The sequence below is a fragment of the Blennius ocellaris genome, assembly GCF_963422515.1.
Source record: "Blennius ocellaris genome assembly, chromosome: 6".
Lineage (NCBI taxonomy): Eukaryota > Metazoa > Chordata > Actinopteri > Blenniiformes > Blenniidae > Blennius > Blennius ocellaris.
This window is the reverse complement of record NC_137655.1, coordinates 2,024,430-2,049,281: the sequence shown is the minus strand read 5'-3', so window position 1 is coordinate 2,049,281 and position 24,852 is coordinate 2,024,430. Positions and strand designations below refer to the sequence as shown.

Genomic DNA, 24,852 nt, shown 5'->3' with positions numbered 1-24,852 from the left:
TCTCCGGCGTGACCCAGCGCACCATGGCGACGTAGAAGTCACTGGGGAGGACCGACACAGACGCTCATGAGCAGACGAAGGGGGGGCGAGAGCTCAAACGGAGGTGCTGCGCAGGTCACGACTCTTCAACGTCTACGCGGAATTGGATGGATCTTGGAGGATGTTGGAACTCGGTTGGGAAGCTAAAGTCTTGCCACAACTGGAGCAGCAGTGGAGACCAGAGACACTCGAGGTGGACAGATAAAGCTGAAGCGCCTGAACGAAAACAAACAACAATCTACATTCGGGACTCCCAGACACCCAGTCGCCAAGGCTGGGGTTTTGTCTTCAACTCTCCTGGATGTGAGTGTGGGACGAAGCCTCTGTGGGCTGTGCGCCTGGAAGAACCTCCTCCTAGCGGCGGGCTGCAAAACTAGCCTGCACATATCAGAAGTGCTGCCTCGAGAAATATGTTGTAACCTGTCTGTGTTGATGCTAAATGTGCCTGAGGTGGGTTTTTTTCCCCAATTACAGACTGTCTCCTTAGAGCATAGTCTTTAATCTGCCTTTTTGCCCTCCTCTCCTCCTCATGGTGTCCTTCTTTCCCCAAAACTTTCCATGCAATTTCGTTGTACCTGTACCTGTACCTGTACCTGTGCAATGACAATAAAGCTTCTGATTCTCCTCCTCCTCCTCCTCCTCCTCCTCCTCCTTCATCCGTACCTCTTCTCGAAGCTGTCCGGAGGTCTGAGCTCCGTCGTCAGGGAGCCGCCGTCCAGAGTGACGACGTAGAGTCGGACCCCGGGGTTGATTTGGCCCATCTGCAGGGGGGGGAAAAAAAACAACATTTACATTCACAGGCTTAATAAGATATATCCAAGATGCGAATAACAATGAGCACCGAGCAAGACATTTCATTTATTTCCATTTTCATACGCTTTCCTTTGTGAACGCTGCCAGTGTGACTACAGCAGGGAATATCATGAGAATATGGAAGAAGGCAGACAAGCAGCTCAGCTTCTATAAAGTGCACAGAGCCTTTGGGCAAATCGTTTTCCTCTGCAATAGAACTCGTTAGTCTACATGGCGAGAAGAATTTCTACTCTGGTTTAAGCACACGATCCCTTTTAGTTACCAGTTGTTCCTGACTTCTCCAGTCCGGCCCCGTTTGCTCATATATGGTCATTTCTTCATATTTGGTTATGAGTTTCTAACTTCGGGTTTTTAACCACAGGACGTGTTCCGACTGTTCAAAGCTTAAAGAAAGAATAATAAAAACAGCTTAAGGATTTATAGCTGTGGCTCATACTTCCATGTCGTTGCCCACGGGGTTCATACTGACTGTGACATTTAGGTGGCGTGAATATAAAAAGTCAGATTTTGGCTCAGACGCGGAGAAAGATAAGCAATTATTATTGAAAGGATCAAATTAAGCGATTAGTTTAACTCAAGGGTTCCCAATTGCTTTACTGGAGTTTCTTCACTTTAAATTTAAGAAAAGCCACTAAAACATTACACTGACGCCAAATGTTTGTATTTGCTCTACAGATAAGCCTCTAAAATATAAGCTCTCCACTCAACATCTTATTGTTTTTGACAATATAATAACCACTTCCATCAAACTGCTCTCGGTGAGATATGATGACACTTCATTCTTCTCACATGGAGAAATCCAGCCGTCATCATGGGGACATGCATGTAATAACAGTGCAATATCTAATAATGGAATACATTTTTCAAATTATTATGTAATAATCTGCCACATTTTGTCATAAAATCTGTTACATTTTGCATTAATTTGTCAAGTTATTACAACATGTGGGCGTCCCACTTTTGTTTTTTGTAAAGAAAATGTCATTATTCAGTGCATTATGTAATAATAACGTCGCCCTGTAAGCACATACATGGTTTCTCATTACCTTTTATGATGAGAAAAAAAATTACGATTCAGTCGGACGAGAAATAGGTACATTTTTTTTTATTTTGCTCACGTCCTGTCAACATGGCCATGGTAGAACGCAGCGCTATGAACCCGTTGTGCCTGGTAGATTTTTAAAGTAGCAAGCCAAGCAGCACTTCCACCAGCTGGAGAGGTTAGAAAGTATTTCATGCTCTTAAATCGCTTAAGAACAAGATTCTTAATTGCTTGCTTTAATGCGTTTCTTTTAGTTCTATGCAAAGCTTTAATGTATTCCTTTGTAAAGCGAGTGTCAGTGGCCTGCTGTCTGAATGGCGCTCTGTAAATACATTCGCCCTGCAAAGCAACACAATGTCCCGGCTGCTGATCGGCACCTCAAATGGCTTTTTCAGGCTGACGACGCTCTCCGGGTCATAAACGGTTCACGGCGTCCACAGCCAAAGGGGAAGGTAACCGCGGCCAATTTATTTATTTATTTATAACCTTAAATTGTTGTTTTGTTTTTCCCTCTGAAGTACAACCATCTGGTCCGAACACACGGCAGAATCTCCACTGCGATGCCGAGGCCATTCGGGCGTCTCTTCGGGCCGGACTCCCCGCGGTTAATCTCAGAGAAGTTGCAGGCGACGGGGATCGGTTAACCTCCGAGTGAAAATGTAGGGGTACGGCCACACGACGAAACAAAAACAAAGATCTTTTTTTCTCTCCAGCCTTCTGAGCTGCCCACGTCACGATGAACACGTCACCACGAATACGTCTCTATGAACTCGTCTCTATGATCTCGTCTCTATGATCTCGTCTCTATGAACTCGTCACTATGAACACGTCTCTATGAACTCGTCTCTATGAACTCGTCTCTATGAACTCGTCACTATGAACACGTCACTATGAACTCGTCTCTATGAACTCGTCTCTATGAACTCGTCTCTATGAACTCGTCACTATGAACTCGTCTCTATGAACACGTCTCTATGAACTCGTCTCTATGAACTCGTCACTATGAACTCGTCTCTATGAACTCGTCACAATGAACTCGTCTCTATGAACTCGTCTCTATGAACACGTCTCTATGAACACGTCACTATGAACTCGTCTCTATGAACTCGTCTCTATGAACTCGTCACTATGAACTCGTCTCTATGAACTCGTCTCTATGAACTCGTCTCTATGAACACGTCACTATGAACTCGTCTCTATGAACACGTCACTATGAACTCGTCTCTATGAACTCGTCTCTATGAACACGTCTCTATGAACACGTCTCTATGAACACGTCACTATGAACTCGTCTCTATGAACTCGTCTCTATGAACTCGTCTCTGTGAACACGTCTCTGTGAACTCGTCACTATGAACTCGTCTCTATGAACTCGTCACTATGAACTCGTCTCTATGAACTCGTCTCTATGAACTCGTCACTATGAACTCGTCTCTATGATCTCGTCACTATGAACTCGTCTCTATGATCTCGTCTCTATAAACTCGTCTCTATGAACACGTCTCTATAAACTCGTCTCTATGAACACGTCTCTATGAACTCGTCTCTATAAACTCGTCTCTATGAACACGTCTCTATGAACACGTCTCTATGAACACGTCTCTATGAACTCGTCTCTATGAACACGTCTCTATGAACACGTCTCTATGAACTCGTCTCTATGAACTCGTCTCAACACGAGGCGTCAGGTCATGTAGTACACCTGTCAGGCCTTTAGGGGCGCTGTGACATAGAATTTTAGAAGTAAATTCCTGCTCATAAACCCATATATAATTCTAGTTCTATAGGTCTATGTCCCCCTGCTCCTCCTGCTGCTAGCATCAGTAGCTTCTGCAGCTCCACGGTAGCTTGTAGTCCCTGATAGTTGTGGTTATTTGATGACATCACGGACCACGGTGTGGGGAGGTTACGTCATCTTTTTTCCACAGATTGTCTTTGCCGAAACGAGCCGGGGTTTTAGAATCCCACCCCACTCTGGGACCCGTGTTCAAACATACCTGACTTCGCGCTCCTAAAACGGCGCCTCGTGTGGACGACAGGCCAGAAACACCTGGTTTCGGGGAACCGGTTTCCTGGTGTGGACGGCCCCTAGAGTGCACCTCCACTGCACACAGTATCCTCAGCTTTGACGCAGCCTATTCCCGAACGTCTATATCGGTGTTGGCCGCGTTTAGTCATCATGAAACGGCGTCACGGTCAAAAGGAATGAGAAGGTAATTGCTTCCCTCCTTCATTCACTCCCATAATATCACATCCCTGACCCTACTCCAGGATGAGTCACACGCCGCCTGTCTGGGTGAGCACTCCTTGTTTGTGCAGTACGTGTAAAGCCCAGATCGAATGCGGCGCCTCATTAATTAAGATCTCTTCCATCTGAATCGCCGCCACCGCCGCCGCCAGGACACGACAGACCAGGTCACCTTTCACCCCTTGACCCCCCCCATTCCAGCGGGTTTTCACAGCTTTTTTTTGTTTTGTTTTTTTTTACCCATCCAGACGGCGTTTGATGCGCTAAACATCCACATCAAAGGACGAGTAGGTGCGTAAGCGCTGCCTTACCGGAGCGAATCACAGCCACAGATCCCTACAACCATCTCCCTTCAAAGGAAACGCGCCAGCGTTCACGTGAATTAAACAACAAAAGGACGGAATAACCTTCCCGATCCCTGGCTGTGTTATTCATGCCAGAAAAAAAAGGTGTGTTTTCGGAAATAAATGGCTGCAGGGGCATAAAATGATGTTGCAATTGTCTTATTTTTCAATGGATATGCCTTTGAAATAGAAAAAAAAAAGATATAACGTTTTAATAATTGAATCTACAAGATGTATTGCGAGTCGCACTGCATGAGCCAAGCAGTGGATCAAAATAGCAATAAGTTCAGTCTGCGGCGGCGACTTAATGTCGTTTAGGTGGAATTAAAGCAGAAAAGATCCTTTTTGTGCTGCAGATATGAAGCACGGTGCAGTTAGGCCTCATATAGGAAATTGTACTGTATACGAGACGTTTGAATTTTTCTGCATTTATATATAGACAACCACACTGTTTTCAATACAATTGCATCTTTTAGATATTTTTTTTTCTTTTTCAAACTTTATTTCTATCGCCCTTTACAATCACCTAGTGGTATCCAAAGTGCCTTGCAACAAAGCTATATATATATATATATATATATATATATATATATAAAAACAATACATTAAGAAATAAATACGAGAATAATACATAAAAACAATAAAGAAAACACAGGTGCTGACTGTGGGAGGAGCGGCGGTGAAGCTTCCAGAGATTCATAAAAACAGAAAGAAAAAAAAACTTTTAACTTAAAAACTTTTTGTTCTCTTATATTTGTTCTATTCTTTCTTGATGATTAATCCTCTGTGATGAATGTATTTTATCCAATACACTGGTTGCCCCCTCCGATAGAAAAAAAAAAAAAGACGACGTAGGACAGGACGATTCAACTCTATTTGTGGGAGGGGCCACATTTTCAGAAAGCTGAGGACCCGGGGGGGCCGGACAATTCCCGGAGCTATTATTCCTGATCTCAACCTGACACAACGCTCTGCCACATTCAAAAGTCTTTTATTTTGGTACATGGCAAAAAAAAGTACAAATCACTGACTTTATACACATCATGCTGTTTTTGTTTCGGAACAAAGGCTGGTACAGCCAATAAACACATATTTGAAACACCTGAACGATTATGTATGTCTTTCTGTATAATTTTGTAAATTCTGACATCTCTACTTGTAATACAAATGCCCTTCTTTCAAGCATTTTAAAATGCCTTTCTTTTTTTTAATTAAAAAAATATATAAATTTTTTTAAAATAAATAAATAAACAAGTAGGCTGTTGCTCGGCTAATCCCCCGCCGGAGGGCTTTATATTTTCTCACAAAGCCAGCTCTAAGGCAGCACACTTGGTGCACTAGAGGGTGTTCCATGGGTCCTAGTAGATCATTATGTGGAATATGAAAGGTCTTCTTCATAAGCTATGTCAAAATATGTCTCCAGAGCCCAAAAGGTGTTTTTATGCACTTAGTGACCCTGTGACCTGATATGCAAATGAGGTCATGGTCACCATGGTGCCCCTTCTCCCCAGGTGGAGTGTCCATGTGTGAAGTTTGGTGACTGTGGGCCCAGGAACTGCTGAGAAATGAGGAGAAATGTTTATATGAAAATACATGTATTGTGCAACCATGACGAGCAAACTTCAGACCCTACCAATCTTCAAGGTCAAGGTCAGGTCACTTGGTGTACTGGAGGTTATCCCTGGAGTGTGTATCATGTGTGTATAACATTTCAGAGCCCTAGCTCAAAAACCTAGGCCTCCAGAGCCCAAAATGTGTTTTTAAGCACTTCGTGACCCTGTGACCTACTTAATATGCAAATTAGGTCAAGGTCACCATAGCATCCCTTCCCCCTCTGAGATGTATCCACATGTGAAGTTTGGTCACTGTGGGCCCAGGGGTTGCCGAGATATAGGTAGAAACGTTCGAACGGACGTACGTACGGACGTACGTACGGAGACTGTTTCAAGATCCCCCTTCGGGGCCTATCGGCCACGGCGGGGGACAATAAAAAAAAAAAAAAAAAAAAAAAAAAAAGGTAAACAGAACTGATCCGCGGGTCGCCAGTTGAATAGGCCTGACGTGTGACGTGCTGACGACCTTACCTTCGGGTAGGAGTACTGCCTGCCCCTGGGGTAGAGGGAGCCCGTGAACCGGGGCAGCAGCATGGTGGGCACCGAGGAGTCGTTGACGGTGAGGTAGGCCAGTCGGGAGCCGTCGGGCGACCACCAGTGAGTCGCCTGCGTGTGCAACACCTCCTCTGCAAAAACCCAGCGGACCGTTCACAAGCTGATTCACAACCACCGGCTTTTCTTTTGTACTGAGATATGTGAAGAAGGAGACGTGTTCACGATGTTCAAGAGATGTACAACAAAGAATGCGACAACGGCACCATTGAAGATTGTTTATTGTTAAAAAACAACAACAAAAAAACAAATTTCAAATCCATTAAGTATATAATGCTTTTATTCTTTGGTCGAAATTATTTGGAAAACTGAAAAGAGATCCCAGATAAAAAGCAATAATACCCATTCATGTGTTTGCCGCAGAGTCTGTGGAGGTCGGCAGATAACGCAGACGTTATAATTATGTCTGCGATACGAGACACTACAGGTGTTTGGAGACTTGTGAAAATATTAGCTGTCACCCTGAGCTTCGTTTTCACTCAGCCGCATTAGTAGACCTTTCTCCTTTCTTTGATCTCTTTTATCTAATCGCTGTTTACTGCATACTGTGCCGGAGCACATGTCCTTCTTCAAATGATTGTATTCAGCATGAATGGCTGAAGGAAAACTGCCATTTGGATGAAAAACCTTGAGTTTGTGTTTCGGCCTTCGGTGCAGTGAAGGAACAGGGTTTCGGTCCCAGGTGCACCAGAGGATTCACAAAAGTAACTGCAGTGTGGTTTAAGTTTGTTTCAAGTCGGACGTGTCTTTTACAGCAGTATTTTGCAGTGAATTTTTTTTATTTTCCCTACCTAGCAGTCATTGCTGCAGTACCGAAAATGGCCACTGGGGTTGGGAAATACTACTGTTGGCACGTGCTCTCATTTCAAGGGTGTCAATAATTTACTACAACAAATATATATACTACAATATAACAAATAGGTTGATTTTTTTTAATAAAAAATACTGCAAATATTTTCATTTGGGAACTTTGCATTAGAATGTTTTTCTTTCCACTCCGCTGGCAGTTCGCATTCCTTTTTGGAGATTTTTGTTCACGCCGCCAGTTGGGTTGAATATTTCCGTTTTTAGCTTTGGTTGTTATAGAATCCTTAGGAACAATCAATCAATCTGAATTACTTAAGCAGATGAAAGTTTTTTTGAATTTTTGAAAGTTTGATTTCCAGTTTTAGTAGCGCTCAGTGAGTGTTTATCGTGAAATTTGCCGTAAACTTAAGATTTGTGCATCAAAAAAAACCACTGAGGTTTAAAATGGGGGTCAAACAAAGTGAAGTGGCCCCAGTAGTTAGCCCTGTGGTGCTCCAAAGTGAGCACCAGCATTTAAAGAAGAGTGATTTAGTAGGGCTGCTGCTCTTATTGTGTGGTTTTTTGTTTGGTTTTGAGGTTGCTTTTTTATCAAAAAAAATTATTTTGGGGCTTTTGTGATGTGTGTGGTGTTTTGCTGTACATTGTTCTTTCTCTCATATAAAACACAATAAAGAGATGGTTAAAAAAAAAGCAGCAACGAAAGAGCGGAATATTTTAGGACAATTTTCACATCTTAACTGCTGCACTAAAGCCAATAATGTATAAAAATATATAATAAATGATTGTTTACAACCATAAAAAAAGAGTGATTATGGAGATGCATTGCTTTTAAAACTTCCTTTTTTTTGTCGCGAGACAAATCCATCAAATTTGAAAGGTATTTAAGTTCTTGAAACGAGACACGGCGGTTTGTTTTTTCCTCTCTTACCCTCATAGAGCCAGTCTGCAATGCCGTTGAAGACGAGCCCCTCCTGTCCCGAGGACGTGAGCCTCCAGGAGCTGCTCTGAACATCCGCCTGGTAGTAGATGTTGTTTTCAAAGATGTACAACTGTGGGTTGGAGGGGAAAGAAAAAAAAAAAATACTGTGGAAGCTGTTTGTACTGTCAAACACAGAGGAAACGATCCACCAGCAGGAGGAGGAGAACGACGACTGAAGGGACTAAATCATCAGTATATACCAGGGGGGTCCAACATGAGGCCCGGGGGCCAGAAGCGGCCCGTCAGAGGATCTAATCCGGCCGCCATGTGATTAAAAAAAAAAAAAATGTTTAAGTATAGATATGAAAACTGACGAAGCTGATCTAAAAACACTAGATTGTCAAAAATGACATTCAAAACCGCCCTTGGTCAGAATTAATTAATGCATCTGTGGAGGTCACATGACACAACACCTTTCACAATAAAGGTGTCCAATTTATGTGAAGTGATACTTTAGACACGTAAACTCAAAAAAAATGTCCAGATGATGACAACTTGTTTTAATCCTGAATAAAAATACGAGATCCAGATACAGGAGTTTTTTTTTTTTTTTTTTTTTTGCAAATATAATAATATTCGAATAACTTTAATATGTAAATTTCAGAATAGTCTGGCAAATTCTTGCAGTTGCAAAAGGATCAAAAGAAGGAAAGACTTTGACATTTGTCCATATCTGCAGTTTAATATACGTTTGACTTGTTGGGCCTCCAGAGGTCAGAGGTCAGATCAGGTTGATGTGGCCCCTCAACTGAAACGACCTTCACAGCCCTGGTATAGATGAAAGATTGGGGATGAAGGCGTTCGTGTAATTTCCTCAAATTGTTCCGCTTTAGGTAAAACTACAATGGGCTCACCTCCGACTCCGCTCCTGAGTAATGAAGGTACAACAGGTTCCTCCGGGTTTCAGGTAGAAACTCAGAGGAAATCAGATTTTTAAAAAAACAACCCCACTCAATTACGTTCCTCCTCTGCAGTAGTGTTGGATAACGGCGTTGGATTATTCAGCGCCTAAACGCTCGGCGTGACATTACACTCACCCGGAATACTTCAGCTGCCCGACAAGACGTCGCCGAGCAACAGCTTGATGAGTAAAGCTGTTGTACTTGAAAGTAATGGTTTAGTTTAGCGTTGGTGGGGGTTTGGCCTTATTCACACGTGTCTTTGATCAACGCTCGGCTCGGAGCAGAAAGGTCCTCCGCCATGAATTATACATAAAACAACATTGCGTAAGACGCTGAATTAAACATGGAATGGCACCTCTGCGAGGCGCCGGCGTCTCCGTCTCTTATTATGAGCAGCACTTTTTTACAACGACTACGCTCCTCGTTGATTGGCTCCATTGTTCGCTTGATGAAACGGCAGGGAACGTTGAAAAAAAAAACCACGTGTGAATTCCACGGCGTCCACGTTTTACGTGTGGGTTTATCACTCTGATGTTTGTGTTAAAAAAAAAAAAAAAGAACAAACTGCTGGAAGTGAATGTAGACACAGACGACGTCTCGGCCATTTATCAAAATCACGGCCTTCTGCATTTTTCCAGTGTAAATCTGTGTTTTAAAATGCATGATTGTCTAAAACATCCCCCATCTTCATTCATGAGGGTCGTCAGGAAGCCGACACCCATCTCTCTTTTCTGCACGTCGTGTAATCTGTCAATTCAGACAGTCTGAGGCTGCATCCGGATTATTTATGCATTGATTTTCATATCCAGAGGCAGGAAGTTGTCGTGAATATTTTTGCATGGTTTTTTTTTGGGAGGAGGAGGGGGGGGGGGGGGGGGACGATATTATTTATGAGACAAGAAGAAGTATGAGCTGACGTTATTGCATCTTGATGAGAAGAAGGATAATTGCAATATGGATTTTCGTCACAGACGAGGCCTGGAAGGGTAATAACCCGGTGAGCAAAGCAACAAGCCCGCAGAGTCGACGGCTTCGTACCAAGAGGTTCACTTTTGATGTCACGCGTACGTTTTGTCTGACCGCCGTGAGCGACTCACCAGCTGCTGGCCTCGGACGCCCCACGAGGCGAACTGGAGGACGGAGTCGGACACTTCAGGAGGGTTGAGCTCCCGCACCTCCCTGGAAAACACAGCATTCGCAAAACATCATGCAGTCATTCGTCCGTCAGACTCTTTCAAAGGTGCGTTCAGGTTCCCCCTAAACACGCTTGGTTTGCCCGGTGTGAACAGTCCCACAAAACAACAAGATAGAGATCTCTGGTCTCGCTTCGTTTGCAAACGATCTTTCTCGCCGGACGGAGAGCGCAGTGCATTCTGGGTAGTAAACGAACCGGAGCTCGCCGCAAGAGTCAGAAGGAGACGCAGAAAGAAAAAAGTTGGAAAGCATCTCGCGTTCAAACGTGGAGTAGAGAGGAAGAAGCAGTGAGGAAGACTCGTGGATATCTGCTTTTAAGACTTTATATCGCGGTTGTTTGTGGCTACCCCATTAGCCACGAGCTAACTAGCGTAGCCACCACGGGCTAAAGCGGTCCAGACCAATCAAACCAAGTTTCTTCTTTACTTCAGTGTTTGTTTCAGGCGACGGCGCATGTTTTTGGCTGCTTTCATTCATTTATTTATTTATGTATTGGTTTGTACGTATGCATGTATTTTACCAACTTTTCACAAAAACAATTAGCCCGAATTGCCAGACATGTTCAGGGATGATCCGTCATCACCAAAGGACCAATCGATTAGACGTTCAGACACATATTCTAGGATATTTCCTCCACTGGACACACTGGAGGTCCAGCATGGCGGCGAGCCGTCAGCTCCCACGAAGCCACTTTGGCCCCATTTACATTACATTTCAAGTGAAAACAACACGTTTTGAATTCGACGGACTATAAACATTGACAGTGGGAGAACACGGACGTTCGTATGAACAGAGGACAAGTTCGGATTGTTGTTACGGTGAAATCAAAATAAAAGTCCCGGGAGAATCCGGCCTGGGAGTCGTGACGCTCTGGAGGAAACTTTGTTCTGATAGCCTCTACTGAGCATGTGCAGAAGAACCACAACTGTGGTAAACATGAGCCGTAGCAGCGTTTCTGCCGTCTAACACCGAGACAAAGCCTGAGCGTTTCCAGAAAGTATCGTTTCCACCCCGTTTCCATGGAGACAGAGTGTTTTCAAAAAGCACTGTTGTCGTTTGAATTTTCCCTCATGCTGAAAAGCAATTCTATGGACATTATGAAGTCGCATCGTATGTTAAATTTTGGATTTCAGTTTCTCACATGCTGGACTCCGTTCATCCTCTTTGCGTGTGAACGAAAAGGAAACACCAGGTGCAAATCTTGAGACACTTTAAATTCATTTCATAAAATCAGCTTTCCAAAAGAGAATTCGAACTCGTTTACTCACCTTGTGTACAAGTTGTAGATCAAATATGACGCCAGGAAGGAATATTTATAGACCTGAAGGGAAGGAGGGGAGAAAAGAAAACACATCAGACGGTGCAGAAAACCCCGAAAGCCTCGTTTTCTCAATACATGCAAACTCCAGTTGACGTACAAAACTGAAGGTGTGCAGTCGTTTCACTTTCAACATGTGAAAAGCGACCAGCACTGTGGAGACGCTTCAGTAAACCAACAGCAGAGACATCGAACCTGACGAAACACATTTCTCATTCCTTCCAGAAGACTCTCGTCTGATTTCGCCAAGAAGGAATTATTGACACGGTTTAATTAAATTTCTGCATCGCTTAGTAAATTAAACATCACGTAAACTCGCAAATATTCATGTTACTGGCAACATTTGGTCTTTGTGCGCTGAGATTTGTTCCACCTGACGACGCTTTCCCTTTGCGTGTGTTTTCTTTTTTTTTTCTGGTTTCACGTGAGATTATTCACTTTTCTTTCTTGTTTATAATTATATCCTTTTGAATTTAGAGCGCATGAATAAACAGTGCACAGAAACCTCTTTTATTATGGGGACGTATTATTATTATTATTATTATTATTATTATGACCGACATTATTGATATTTCCATTGTTATATCGCACACAGTTTTCTGACTGTAAGGATTTGTAAATAGCAAAATAAAAATAAAAAAATCTATAAAAAAAAAACCCCCATGATAACTGAAAGTATAGTATAGCTTCCATAAAGCTGGAATATATTTGTTTTGACCCGTTCGGCCCAACAATAATGTTTTATTTCATCGCATTTCAACGTAATCGCATGAAAATTCCACACTTGCTATTCTGTCCCGCCGGTTGTTCCGAAATTTTCTTCGATTGTAATTCCCCATTGATTTTTTATTATCGTGAAGAAAATGTACTTCTCACGTGGTAACGGAACCTTTGTGTTTTCCTTCTATACGTCTCTCTCCATCGTGTCGTGGCGACAACGTGGAGGCGCGGACGTACGCAAAGCGACGGCGCGGCAGCGTACGGACGGACGGCGTGATGATGATAAATTCACGAGGCAGCAGAGCAGCGGCGCGCCATCGCTCTCCGTATCGCATCTGTCACTTTCATGATGAACACATCGACTCGGCCCATCTCGGGGGGGGGGGGGGGGGTCGGGGGGTCAGGAAAAAAAAAAAAAGACCCTCAGTGCCATTTTCGACAAGCAGCTTCTAAAAAAGTTTAATATGAGAGGAGAGGAGGTGGGTGGGTAATCCCACTGATCTCCACTCTAATATGTTCTTTACTGCATTTGTTTCTTCCCACATGGAAAGAACCTATATGAGGATATATGCACATATATGAAACCTATATGCAGCATATATGCACATGTATGCAGCATATATGCACATATATGCAGCATATATGCACATATATGACAATATATATGCTGCATATATGCACATATATGACAATATATATGCACATAAATGCTGCATATATGCACATATATGAAATATATATGCTGCATATATGCACTTATATGCTGCATATTTGACAATATATATGCTGCATATATGCACATATATGACAATATAGATGCAGCATATATGCACATATATGACAATATACATGCTGCATATATGCACATATATGCTGCATATATGCTCCATATATGCTGCATATTTGACAATATATATGCTGCATATATGCACATATATGACTATATAGATGCAGCATATATATATATATATATATATATATATATATATATATATATATATATACACATGTGCATATATATTGCCATATATATGCACATGTATTGTATGTACATATATGCACATAAAATATAGGAAAATGGCCAATTTTATATATGTCACATATATTCAAAGCCCATATCAAAACCTATATTAAAACATATATGTCTATACAGGTTCTTTCCATGTGGGTGGAGTTGTTCTCCAGAGCTCGAGTGAGAGAAATGAATTACGGGTCAATTTTTACACATTAACGATCATTTGAAGTCGGTATAATCTCCTTCACACAAGCATGTCAAAGCATTAATCTGCATCGATTTGGGGGGATTAATCCGGAGAATTAGGAAATGGCGGGATATTGGAGAGTATAATGAGCGCAGGAAAGGATCGCTGTCAGATCACTGGAGAGACGCTAAGTGGTTGGTGAAGTGCAAAACCCTGGTTTACCAAGAGAAGAGCAGCGAAATCACACGCAATCAAATCGCTGGTCGTTGTGGATTCAGGAATTAACGGATCGGAAGGTTTTCGTCTCTGCGGTTCGGTCAATCGTTTGTGTTTGGCGGCGAGATGAACCAGGGACGGGTTTCCCTGCGTCTCCAGCAGCGACGGCGCTTAATTAGCAACTAGTCGTCTAACGAGTTACTATTCCCAAACCGGTAATCGGATTAAAGTTACTTGTCTAAGTATCTGTGCGTTACTATTGTTTCTTTATTATTAAACTGAACCAGCTGCTCCTCCACACACACACACACAGTGCATGCAGTCATTGGACCCGCCCCCCTTCTCCACGTCAGCCAATCACAGGCCATCCTGCTCTAACGGTGCGTTCAGGTGACACAAAAGAATTGGAACTCACCATTGTCATCAATAAACCTAAAGATTGCAATAAGCCCCCCCCTTTTTTAATCAAATCAAATCCATCAAAAATCTTTATTTGTCTTATTAAATAAATAAATAAATAAAAAAATTGGGCAAAAACAGACTCAGCTTTATCTCTGGGTAACTAAATACCAGTAAAAATGTGATAATAAAAGCGTGAGTCAGATCAAAATACAACAAAGAAGGACGATCAGAAGTTAAATATGTACCAGCAGGAGGCGGTTATATGACAAAACCGGTTATAATATTAATGTTGAGGCAAATTTGTTAAGTTGATTAATTCAACTAATTAAACTCAATCATCTGATCAAACATAGAATGAAGTGGTTCAACTTTTCAGTTGCTAATTATCCAAACTTTTGCATTACAATTCGACTTCAGGTTTGGTGTGAGTCACATTTTTGACATCAGGTTGATTTTAGCTTTTTTTTTTGACAATAATGAAGTCATTTCAAAATGAAGTTATTTAAAATGTGGGTGACCTCCTATAATATATCTCCATATATCAGCGAGAGAGAAAACGTCCCTCCATTCAGAGTGAAAATTGCTATTTTATCAGGCCACCGACACACCAAGTCGACGTGTTGGGAAAAGTAGGAAGACTCTATAGCTGAAGCCGTAAAGCCAGAAATGGATTTTCACAGTGATGAGGGCCACAACTGCAAGATAATTCTGGTTCCACCGGGTCCAGAGACCGTTTGTACGACCGTCACCGAACATTAAGAGGCTTGTTTCCACCTAAACATTGAAGGGATGCAAATATAATTACGTTTGTGTTTTAAGTAATGATCATGATGTGGGGTGAGAATAAACTTGTGGGAAAATATGAATAGGTTAGAATCTGTGGAGGAAAGCCTTTAAAGGAAACATCTCTACTTTTTTCCAATTATGAGAAATGGATGCTCAGAAAAATGCACATATATATCAAAATATCATAATATTTCTTTAAAAAAAAAAAAAAAGCATGCCAGTAATTGAAATGGAAAAAATATCAAGTATGTATAAAATGCTCACGACAGAAATCTGAAATGAGGTCTGGATTATATTTGAAAAACAATCCAGACTCCAATTTGACTTTAAATGCAAGATGTAATTTACAACGATGAAGGGATGAAATATAAGCGTCCTCGCTGCAGCGAGCTGATGTCATGTTTCTCTACGGCTTTAATGGGTGACGAAGATGAAGGTGAAGGTAAAGGTGAAGATGAAGACGATGCATTGCTTGGCTGAAGGGGACGTGTCGGTCTTGAGCGCGAAGGACGCTACTCAATTATATATATACCTAAATACAGTATGTTATATTACTATATTTTTTCTTTCTTTAAAATACAATTTTATTTATTTATTTTACATTATTATTGGAACTTTGTATTATTACTCCTACTACTATTATTATAGTAATTATAATCAGTGTTATAATAATTATACTGTTATTATCAATATATAAAAAAAAAAATTTAAATACAATTTTTACGGAGGAAACATTGCAGATATCATTTAATGCTAAACTTTTCCGAGACGACACGTTTTTCACTTCCTGTAAAAGCAGCCCGAGGTTCCGTCGGTTGGAAAAGCTCGGACTTCCTGCCGATTCACATTTTCGTCCCAGACAACTGCTGCTCACTGAGCATATCTCACTTTTCCACGCCGTTCTCTGTTAAACCCCACAGACGATGGTGTCTGAAAAAAATATCCCAGTAGATCGTCCAGCCGCCCACGTCGGTGAACCCTGGACGGTTGACGCCGTTCACCATCGGCCTCATTCCTGATGTCCATCATTGACTTGACTTTGTGCACGAGGATCCATCTCCCCTCCGCGGCGCCGCCGGGGCTTTAAGCTAACACGTGACCCCGCTCTTCCTTGTGAACGCCAGCTTTAAAGTCCTAGTGAAATGAAGATTCCACCTCCAAAACACTCTGGTGTCTCTTCTAGAACGTTTTCCTGCTAACTGGCTGAAGTGTAAAATGTTAAAACACGGCAACCTGCAAGAAAATAGCCGATAAACGGCGCTATTTCCTCTGCTGGGCGGAGCTTCTGACAATAATAGAGTGACATCACGAGTTGTGCACACGCCCAAGTTGTGTTTACATTATGGAGGATCAGAGTTTTGACCACGAAGAGGCTGAATTGAACCAGATTTCATCATCATGGTCATTTCAAACCCAGTGATTGATGAAGAAGACACAGAAGGTGGTTCTGCCATCGGTGACCCCGTCTGGAACATGTTTGAGGAAGCAGAAGACGCTTCGTCCTCCATTCGTCCTCGTCTCCTCGCCTCAGCAGCCGCCACTTTTCACCTTTGAGGCTTTGAGGCTCCTGACTTTTGGCAGAACGACCGGCTTCCTGGATCCAACACGTCCAAGAGCTTTTCTGACTGGAATCACCGAAGACGAGTCCAGGTATTACTTGATCGTCTACTAGCCGTCCGAGCTAGCGGCTCCCGCTAGCTGCTAGCTGCGCGAGCTCGCGGCTCCCGCCACCCGTGCTCCTTTTCTCCTCTCTCGGTCTCGTCCAGGCTCAATCTTTCATCAAGGCTCATAAAACGCCGACTATAACTTCAAAACACTGTAAAAACTTGGATATTTAAGAGGAAACAAGCCGATATAAACACAACAGATCGAGATCTGCACAACTCGTGACGTCACACATAGGCTCCGCCCACAATGGCCCACGAAGAAGGATTCCCTCGATTTTGTCAGCTGGAGATTGAAAATTCAAATAACTTTGTTATGCTACAACAGTGGTGGGGCAGAGTTGGAGGAACCTTATAAGTAGTACCACAACTATCGTTTTTTGCAAAGTAGTGTTTTACATTTCACTAGGACTTTAGAACCATTCTCAGAAACGAGGCGTCACCTGGTGCCAACAGGCCCGACGGGCCTCGCGTCAGCGTTCCTCCACAGCTCCGAGTCACTTTCACGCAAAGCAGCCCGTCGTTAGCGCAGCACGACGAGAGTCAGGTCGGGAATCTCGCTCCGGAACTGTGAACACGTTGCAACTGCAATCGGCCGCCGGCCCCGATTTCAAACGTTGGAAACATTGAAGAGGCTGAAGTACGAAATAAGAATATCGGCTCCTGGTGTGGAACCACGACTGAGGCCTCTCTCCTGCTCTTCTAACGCTGCTCTCCTGCAAACAAATGGCCCTTTTATGCTGCAAAGTTAATGAGTTTTCCAGGATTGTGTGCACAGCCTGTTTCTATCTTTAGATTCTCACCTTGGGGGCAACGCTCCCTTATCTCCGCTCGGCGGTTGGATCACATTTCTCAACTGCGATGAGATTAACTCAAAGGACAAAGAGAGCTCCCGATAAGCCGGACGCAGGGTCTGCGGATGGTGATTAGTTTGTGTGTCGGAGCACAATCCCAGCGCCACGATCTAACTAATACACTAACTAGTATAAATAACTGCGGGCAAAACACTAATAGAATTCTGTCTGCTTTGGCTCTGAAAGACGAGCAGCTTATGTACATATTTGATTAAGATATTCTGTTTTTAAATACTGCTGATAAGTCATGAGCGTAAGTATTTTATTTTGTAGTCATGCTACTCGTTTGGGGTCTAACAAAAAGGTCAAAGATCTATCTATCTATATATCTATCTATCTATCTATCTACAAGTCCATCTATCTATGCACCTCTTCAAGCATCTATCTATCTATAAGAGTCTATCTATCTATATCCATCTATCTACAAGTATCTATCTATCTATCTATCTATCTACCTCCAAGCATCTAGCTATCTATAAGAGTCTATCTATCTATATCCATCTATCTACAAGTATCTATCTATCTATCTATCTATCTACCTACAAGTATCTATCTATCTATCTACCTACAAGTATCTATCTATCTATCTATCTATCTATCTATCTATCTATGCACTTCTTCAATCATCTATCTATCTATATCCATCTATCTATCTATCTATATATATATATCCATCTATCTACAAGTATCTATCTATATATATCCATCTATTTACAAGTATCTATCTACAAGTATCTATCTATCTATCTATCTATCTATCTATCTATCTATCTATCTACAAGTATCTATCTATCTATCTATCTACAAGTCTATCTATCTATGCACCTCTTCAAGCATCTATCTATCTATAAGAGTCTATCTATCTATCTATATATATCCATCTATCTACAAATCTATCTATCTATGCACCTCTTCAAGCATCTATCTATCTATCTATTTATCTATACTGTACATTCATCTCCAGTTTCTTTTCAACTTCCTGAGTTAATTTGACAAGACTCTGTGGATGAAGCCATGAAATAGAATTCTCACACTGAGGTAACGTCGCTAAACACAATTTCAAAAACTGCTGCGGGGAGTGAAGCAACCGGCAGTGAAACTTTGAACAAATGTTTGAGAATACATCGAGATCGCTCTTTGGAGGACGCTGACAAAAGCTTCCTTCACTTCATTCACCTAGAAGCGTCCTTGAAAGTGTCTCTGTGCTTAAAGAGAGAGAGAGAGAGAAAAATCTCTTTTTCAATAGCTTGTGGTGCAACAAGAGCAGGGAGCCACTGGATTAGTTGTTTTCAATGTTGATGTTGAAATGAATAAGAAGCTGCCAGATCAAATGGTCACAATCACGTAGTAAATATCGTCTTGATCTCACTCTTTCAGTCGTAGTATTGTTGAACAGCGGAAACTTCAACCAGATAATATTGGTTCAATGGAGGACGGACATGGCCTGTAAGAACACTGGAAGAATTGTGTTGCGTTTCGGGAGTCTGTTCAAATACCAATGGAAATACCAAAAACGTGGCACTTTTATTTTGATAGTCGCTGTGATAACAGTCTAACTGGGTCGCCTGTCCACGTTCTGTCCATTGTTGTCCCAATACAATCGCAGCGCAAACACCGAATAAAAGCATCGTCGTTGATGTGAGACAAGTCACGCTCCATTAAAATGTGTTATTTGAATGACAAACAACAAAACATCGGAACAATTTGCTCCATTTAGCTGTCACGCGCCGCCCGCGTCACAAAAAAACCCACGACACTCCCGACACCGACCGGCGTGTCACACTGCGGTTAAACAAGACGTGCAAACAAATCACAGGCGGACAAATGTTTATCACCTGACTGATCTCGACATCACAACCAACATTTACTCAACACAGAGAAAACAAATCACATCCACACATCAGGCGAGAGGCGATATAATGGAAAAGAAAAGAAGAAAAAAAAAAGAATAAAGGCAAGTTTTTTCTGCACAGCGCAGTTCAAACACAAGTGTCAGGAGAATTTCCTGGTAAAAAAAAAAACTGAAGGAGACAGAAAACAAAGGAATCAGACTGAGAGCAATTAAAAAGTTTATTTTATTACGTTGTTCTTGCAAGAAGAGACGAAGTCACAGTGCAACCTTTGTGGGAATGCCCGGGAGTTTGTCTGACAGTGAAGTCGGAGAGCGCTTTCTTAAAACTGTTTTGAGAAAGATCCACGTGCCTTCCTGACACTGAAGGTCACAAAAGTGCTGACACGGGTCATCCTTGAAACACAGACTGAAAGAAAAAACAAAATCATACTTGAGGCTTTATGAGGCAAAACGCATCACAACAAAGCAACTCAAAGTGCTTCACAGAGACAAATAAACACATGAAATTACATTTGTTGGGATTTATGGTTGGTAATTAGCATTAATAATTACTGTAAGTAATGGATTACTGAAGGTAATAGATTACTGAAAGTAATTTAGGAAAAATTGGAATTACTAATAAAGTAACCGGTTAGTTACTCATCAGCAACTCCTAGAGTAATTGAGTAATTACTCAAAAGTTAATAAATTAGCAAAAATTATTTATTAATGAAAAATTATTAATTTGAATAAATTGGTTATTTATCAATTAATAATTGAATCGGGGCACCACCAGCTAAGCTGGAAATAGCTAATACCAAATTTCAGTCTCGTTTGTCAAAAGGGTTATTTAAGGAAGTTAATATTTCTGTGTAAATATAACAATCTTAAATAACAAGGAAGATATAACAACACATTATAGAAGATAATAACGAAATAAAAGCGCGTTTAAAAGACAAAATGCAATTAAAGTTCTGAGCTTTACTGCACGTTAAAGGTAACTGTCTCCAGTTTGAATCATTTCGCAGAGGCGCAGAGGTCATCGACTAAACACTGGAGTTCATCCAGCGATGGCACTTTTGATTGCAGCTGATTGTTTCCATCTCACTTTTCTCTTTCCTCTCCCAAAGGAGGACTTGACTTGAAACCTCCCTCCCGGATGGAGCTCTCCCACAGGTCTTCATCACATTATCAAAAAAGCCATGAGATCCCAGGGACGGAGCGCAGACACGGGTTAAAAAGCCCCTCGAAGCCCGTCAGGTGATGTTTTAGTTCGAGACCAGCTCCCAAGGTTGTGATTAGTCTAGAATTCGTCACCTGCCTGATGGAATTACGCCACCTACAGAGTCCGCGGGGGAATATTAAAGTCCTAGTGAAATGAAGGTTCCACCTCCAAAACTCTCTGGTGTCTCTTCTAGAACGTTTTCCTGCTAACTGGCTGAAGGGTAAAATGTTAAAACACGGCAATCTGCGAGAAAATAGCCGATAAACGGCGCTATTTCCTCTGCTGGGCGGAGCTTCTGACAATAATAGAGTGACATCGCGAGTTGTGCACACGCCCAAGTTGTGTTTACATTATAGAGGATCAGAGTTTTGACCACGAAGAGGCTGAATTGAACCATATTTCATCATCATGGTCATTTCAAACCCAGTGATTGATGAAGAAGACACAGAAGGTGGTTCTGCCATCGGTGACCCCGTCTGGAACATGTTTGAGGAAGCAGAAGACGCTTCGTCCTCCATTCGTCCTCGTCTCCTCGCCTCAGCAGCCGGCACTTTTCACCTTTGAGGCTTTGAGGCTCCTGACTTTTGGCAGAACGACCGGCTTCCTGGATCCAACACGTCCAAGAGCTTTTCTGACTGAATCACTGAAGATGAGTCCAGGTATTACTTGATCGTCTACTAGCCGTCCGAGCTAGCGGCTCCCGCCCACGAAGAAGAAGGATTCCCCCGATTTCGTCGGCCGGAGATTCAAAATTCAAACAACTTTGTTATGCGACAACAGTGGAGGGGCAGAGTCGGAGGAACCTTAGAAGTAGTACCCCAACTATCGTTTTTTGCAAAGTAGTGTGTTACATTTCACTGGGACTTTAAGTTGGGTGACTGTGAATGTCTGTATATAGATGTATTATTATATTTCTGTGGTGAACTGATGTGTACACTAGAATCGATGCATTCTCTCGCCCACTTTGCTCCAGTCAGGCTTGAACAGAAGATGAATGACTGTGTGTGTCACTCCAACCATTGTTCACAATGACAATCAACTGGAGAGAAGAACAAAAACCTCTTTGTAGTTTTCTACATTCAAACTGATGAATCAAACCCAAGATCGGCCAGTGATTGGAAATAGTTTGGTTTTTTTTCTTCAGTTTGAGTGATCCATACGTATTTCATGGAATTCGCGACATTTGCAAGGTGACCCGATCATGAAACCAGACGGAACGGTTGACGACAGGTGAAGCAGCCGCGGCAGACGGGACCGCGCTGATCCGACGGGCGAGCTGACGGAGGGCGTCCGTCAATCACGGCGACGTCAAGTCGTTTTGCGAGGCGTCGGCGTGCGTCAAAGGTTTGCACGTGTCAAAAGTCGAGGCCGTGAGCGCCTCCGACACAAGCGTCTGTTGGCGTGAGTGACAGGCGTCAACGACGATCCCCGTCTGGAGTGGCCCTCTGGCAACCAGCCCCTCCGCCTTGCTTCTAAAAGCAAGTTCGAGTTTCAAAAAAAAAAAAAATACATGTCCTGAAAAATCTTTGTGCTCATGTGCCTCCAGCATCACGATGCGTTCACTGTTACTATTCAGAGAAACGGCGTCGCTCCTCAGAGACTCCAGTCTTAAACCGCGTCTTGGATAAATCTCTTTAAGTCCTTTCAACATGTTCCAGTGATGAAAAATTAATTTTTTTTTTACCTCCTAGAAGGTCGTGCTCTCCTGTTTTCTTGTTTGCTCTGAAATGAAATGTTTTTTTTTTTTTTTTTTTTTTTTTTACTTTAATCACTGATCCTCACAGAAAACGATCCGCTGTTCGGTCAAATCCCTTTCTTCCCCACATGGACACTGAGGCGGCAGTACGAGCAGCCGCCAGCCAAATGACAGCGGGTTTGAGTGAGAGAGAGAGAGACAGAGAGAGAGACAGAGAGAGAGAGAGAGAGAGAGAGAGAGAGAGGGGGGGGAGAGAGAGAGAGGGGGAGAGAGAGAGAGAGAGAGAGAGAGAGAGAGAGAGAGAGAGAGAGAGAGAGAGAGAGAGAGAGAGGGGGGGGAGAGAGAGAGAGAGAGAGAGGGGGGGGAGAGAGAGAGAGAGAGAGAGAGAGAGAGAGAGAGAGAGGGGGGGAGAGTGAGAGAGAGAGAGAGAGACAGAGAGAGAGAGAGAGACAGAGAGAGAGAGAGAGACAGAGAGAGAGAGAGAGAGACAGAGAGAGAGAGAGAAGAGAGAGAGAGAGCGAGACAGAGAGAGCGAGACAGAGAGAGAGCGAGAGAGCGAGAGAGAGAGAGAGAGAGAGAGAGAGAGAGAAGAGAGAGAGAGAGAGAGAGAGAGAAGATGTAGGAGGTCCTCACCTGCTTGACGTCGTATCCCAGAAGAACAAAATTTAGATCTGGAGAAACGGCGAACTTTGAAGCCTTGAAAGTTGCCTGTGGGCAGAACAACAGACGAAAAGAGTGTTTTCATGCATCAAAGCCAGATTTTTCTCTTTCTTTTCTTTTTTTTTTTCTTCTTCAGATTTGATCACATAAACATGATTTACTCGGCTTTGTCATGACACAACTAGAAAATATCTCTGATCACTAGGGTTAATAGCCGAAGAGGAGTCTTATGCGGTTTTTGAAGACGTTTCTCCCCTGATAGAGGCGACGCAGCTGATCAAGCCCAACGTTGGAGCTTCGTGGAGGAGGTTGCCTGGAACAAATGACCAAAGTCCAGTTCGTCTGTTCGAGGCCCCGTCTGCATGCTAACGTGTTCAAGCGAAAACAAACACAACTTTCATTTGGTTCTGGGCGTCCGGTTGCACCACAGAGGTTTGAAAACTGGAAACCTTTTGAGAACAGCCCCCAAGGTGGAACTTCTTAGAACTTTATTTGTCTGCGTGTTAATGGGGGGAAACACTGCGGTCGTAGTAACTAGTCAGACGAGATTCCATTAGTTTTTTGGGAAGATAAATTATCTAGTACAGGGATGTCAAACTCATTTCAGTTGAGGAGCCACATCCACCTGATCTGACCTCTGACCTCTGGAGGCCCAACAAGTCAAATGTTACATGTTAAACTGCAGATATGGACAAATGTCAAAGTCTTTCCTTCTTTTGATCCTTTTGTAACTGCAAGAATTTGCCAGTCTATTCTGAAATATACATATTAAAGTTAATCAGATATTATTATATTATATAGAAAAAACCCTCAGTCACCTGTATCTGGATATCGTATTTTTATTCAGGATTAAAACAATTTGTCATCATCTGGAAATTGTTTTGAGTTTACGTGAAGTATCACTTCACATAAATTAGACACCTTTATTGTGAAAGGTGTTGTGTTGTGTGACCTCCACAGATTGCATTAATAAATTCTGACCAAGGGCGGTTATGAATGTCATTTTTGACAATCTGGTGTTTTTAGATCAGCCTCTGTCAGTTTTCATATTTATACTTAAAAAAAAAAATTAAATCACATGGCGGCCGGATTAGATCCTCTGGGGGCCGCTTCTGGCCCCCGGGCCTCATGTTTGACACCCCTGGTCTCGTATATGTTCATATATGTTTAGTGCAGTATAATATGGCTTTACTTCTCTTGAGAATTGCTCTAGTTTAGCTTCTCACGGTTCTCGAATTTCCTGCGTGGCTCCTCATCTTGGCATACTGTGTATTACTAATACATTTACTGTGATTATTATAGACCTGTATATTTATGTATATACTGTATATCTACTCTGGTATGCAGTAAAGACAGCTTCATAATGAAATTCTGGTTTTTGTGTCAAATATACTTAATCATTTGAGGTGTGGATAGCAAAGATGGCGCACATCTGTGGGAAATGACGATGTTGTCGTGGCGACCGCCGTGACCTTTAGGCATCGCGCCGAGCCGTGTTCATGAGTCAGGACAGAACTTTATTTTAGAACACCGGGGAGAAAAAAGATCTTTATGTCGTGCCTTCCAGTCTATATCCTTCTGGGACTTGGTACTTTTATTTTGACAGTCACCGTAATAACAACTTGGTCGTCTGTCCACTAAAAAGTCTTTCTTCTCCTTTTGTGATCGTTTACTGTTATGTTATGTTACGTCTGTGTGGTTTCATTACAGAAACAAACAACTAGTGGTTCTATGTGGAAACTACA

General features: G+C 42.4%; 1 protein-coding gene across 1 annotated transcript in view; it reads right to left on the bottom strand.

Annotated features, from left to right (window-relative positions):
• Positions 1-24,852, bottom strand: part of LOC308131378 (inactive dipeptidyl peptidase 10) — a gene marked incomplete at both ends in the record, with an annotated part of 133,074 nt that overhangs the window by 13,598 nt on the left and 94,624 nt on the right. Inside the window, 7 exons of the mRNA XM_080498106.1 lie at positions 1-41; positions 703-800; positions 6,571-6,725; positions 8,387-8,507; positions 10,437-10,518; positions 11,802-11,854; positions 23,081-23,155. The exon at positions 1-41 is cut by the window's left edge and continues 83 nt beyond it. Of these exons, the coding sequence (XP_080354232.1) occupies positions 1-41; positions 703-800; positions 6,571-6,725; positions 8,387-8,507; positions 10,437-10,518; positions 11,802-11,854; positions 23,081-23,155 (625 nt within the window). The remainder of the gene's footprint in view (positions 42-702; positions 801-6,570; positions 6,726-8,386; positions 8,508-10,436; positions 10,519-11,801; positions 11,855-23,080; positions 23,156-24,852) is intronic.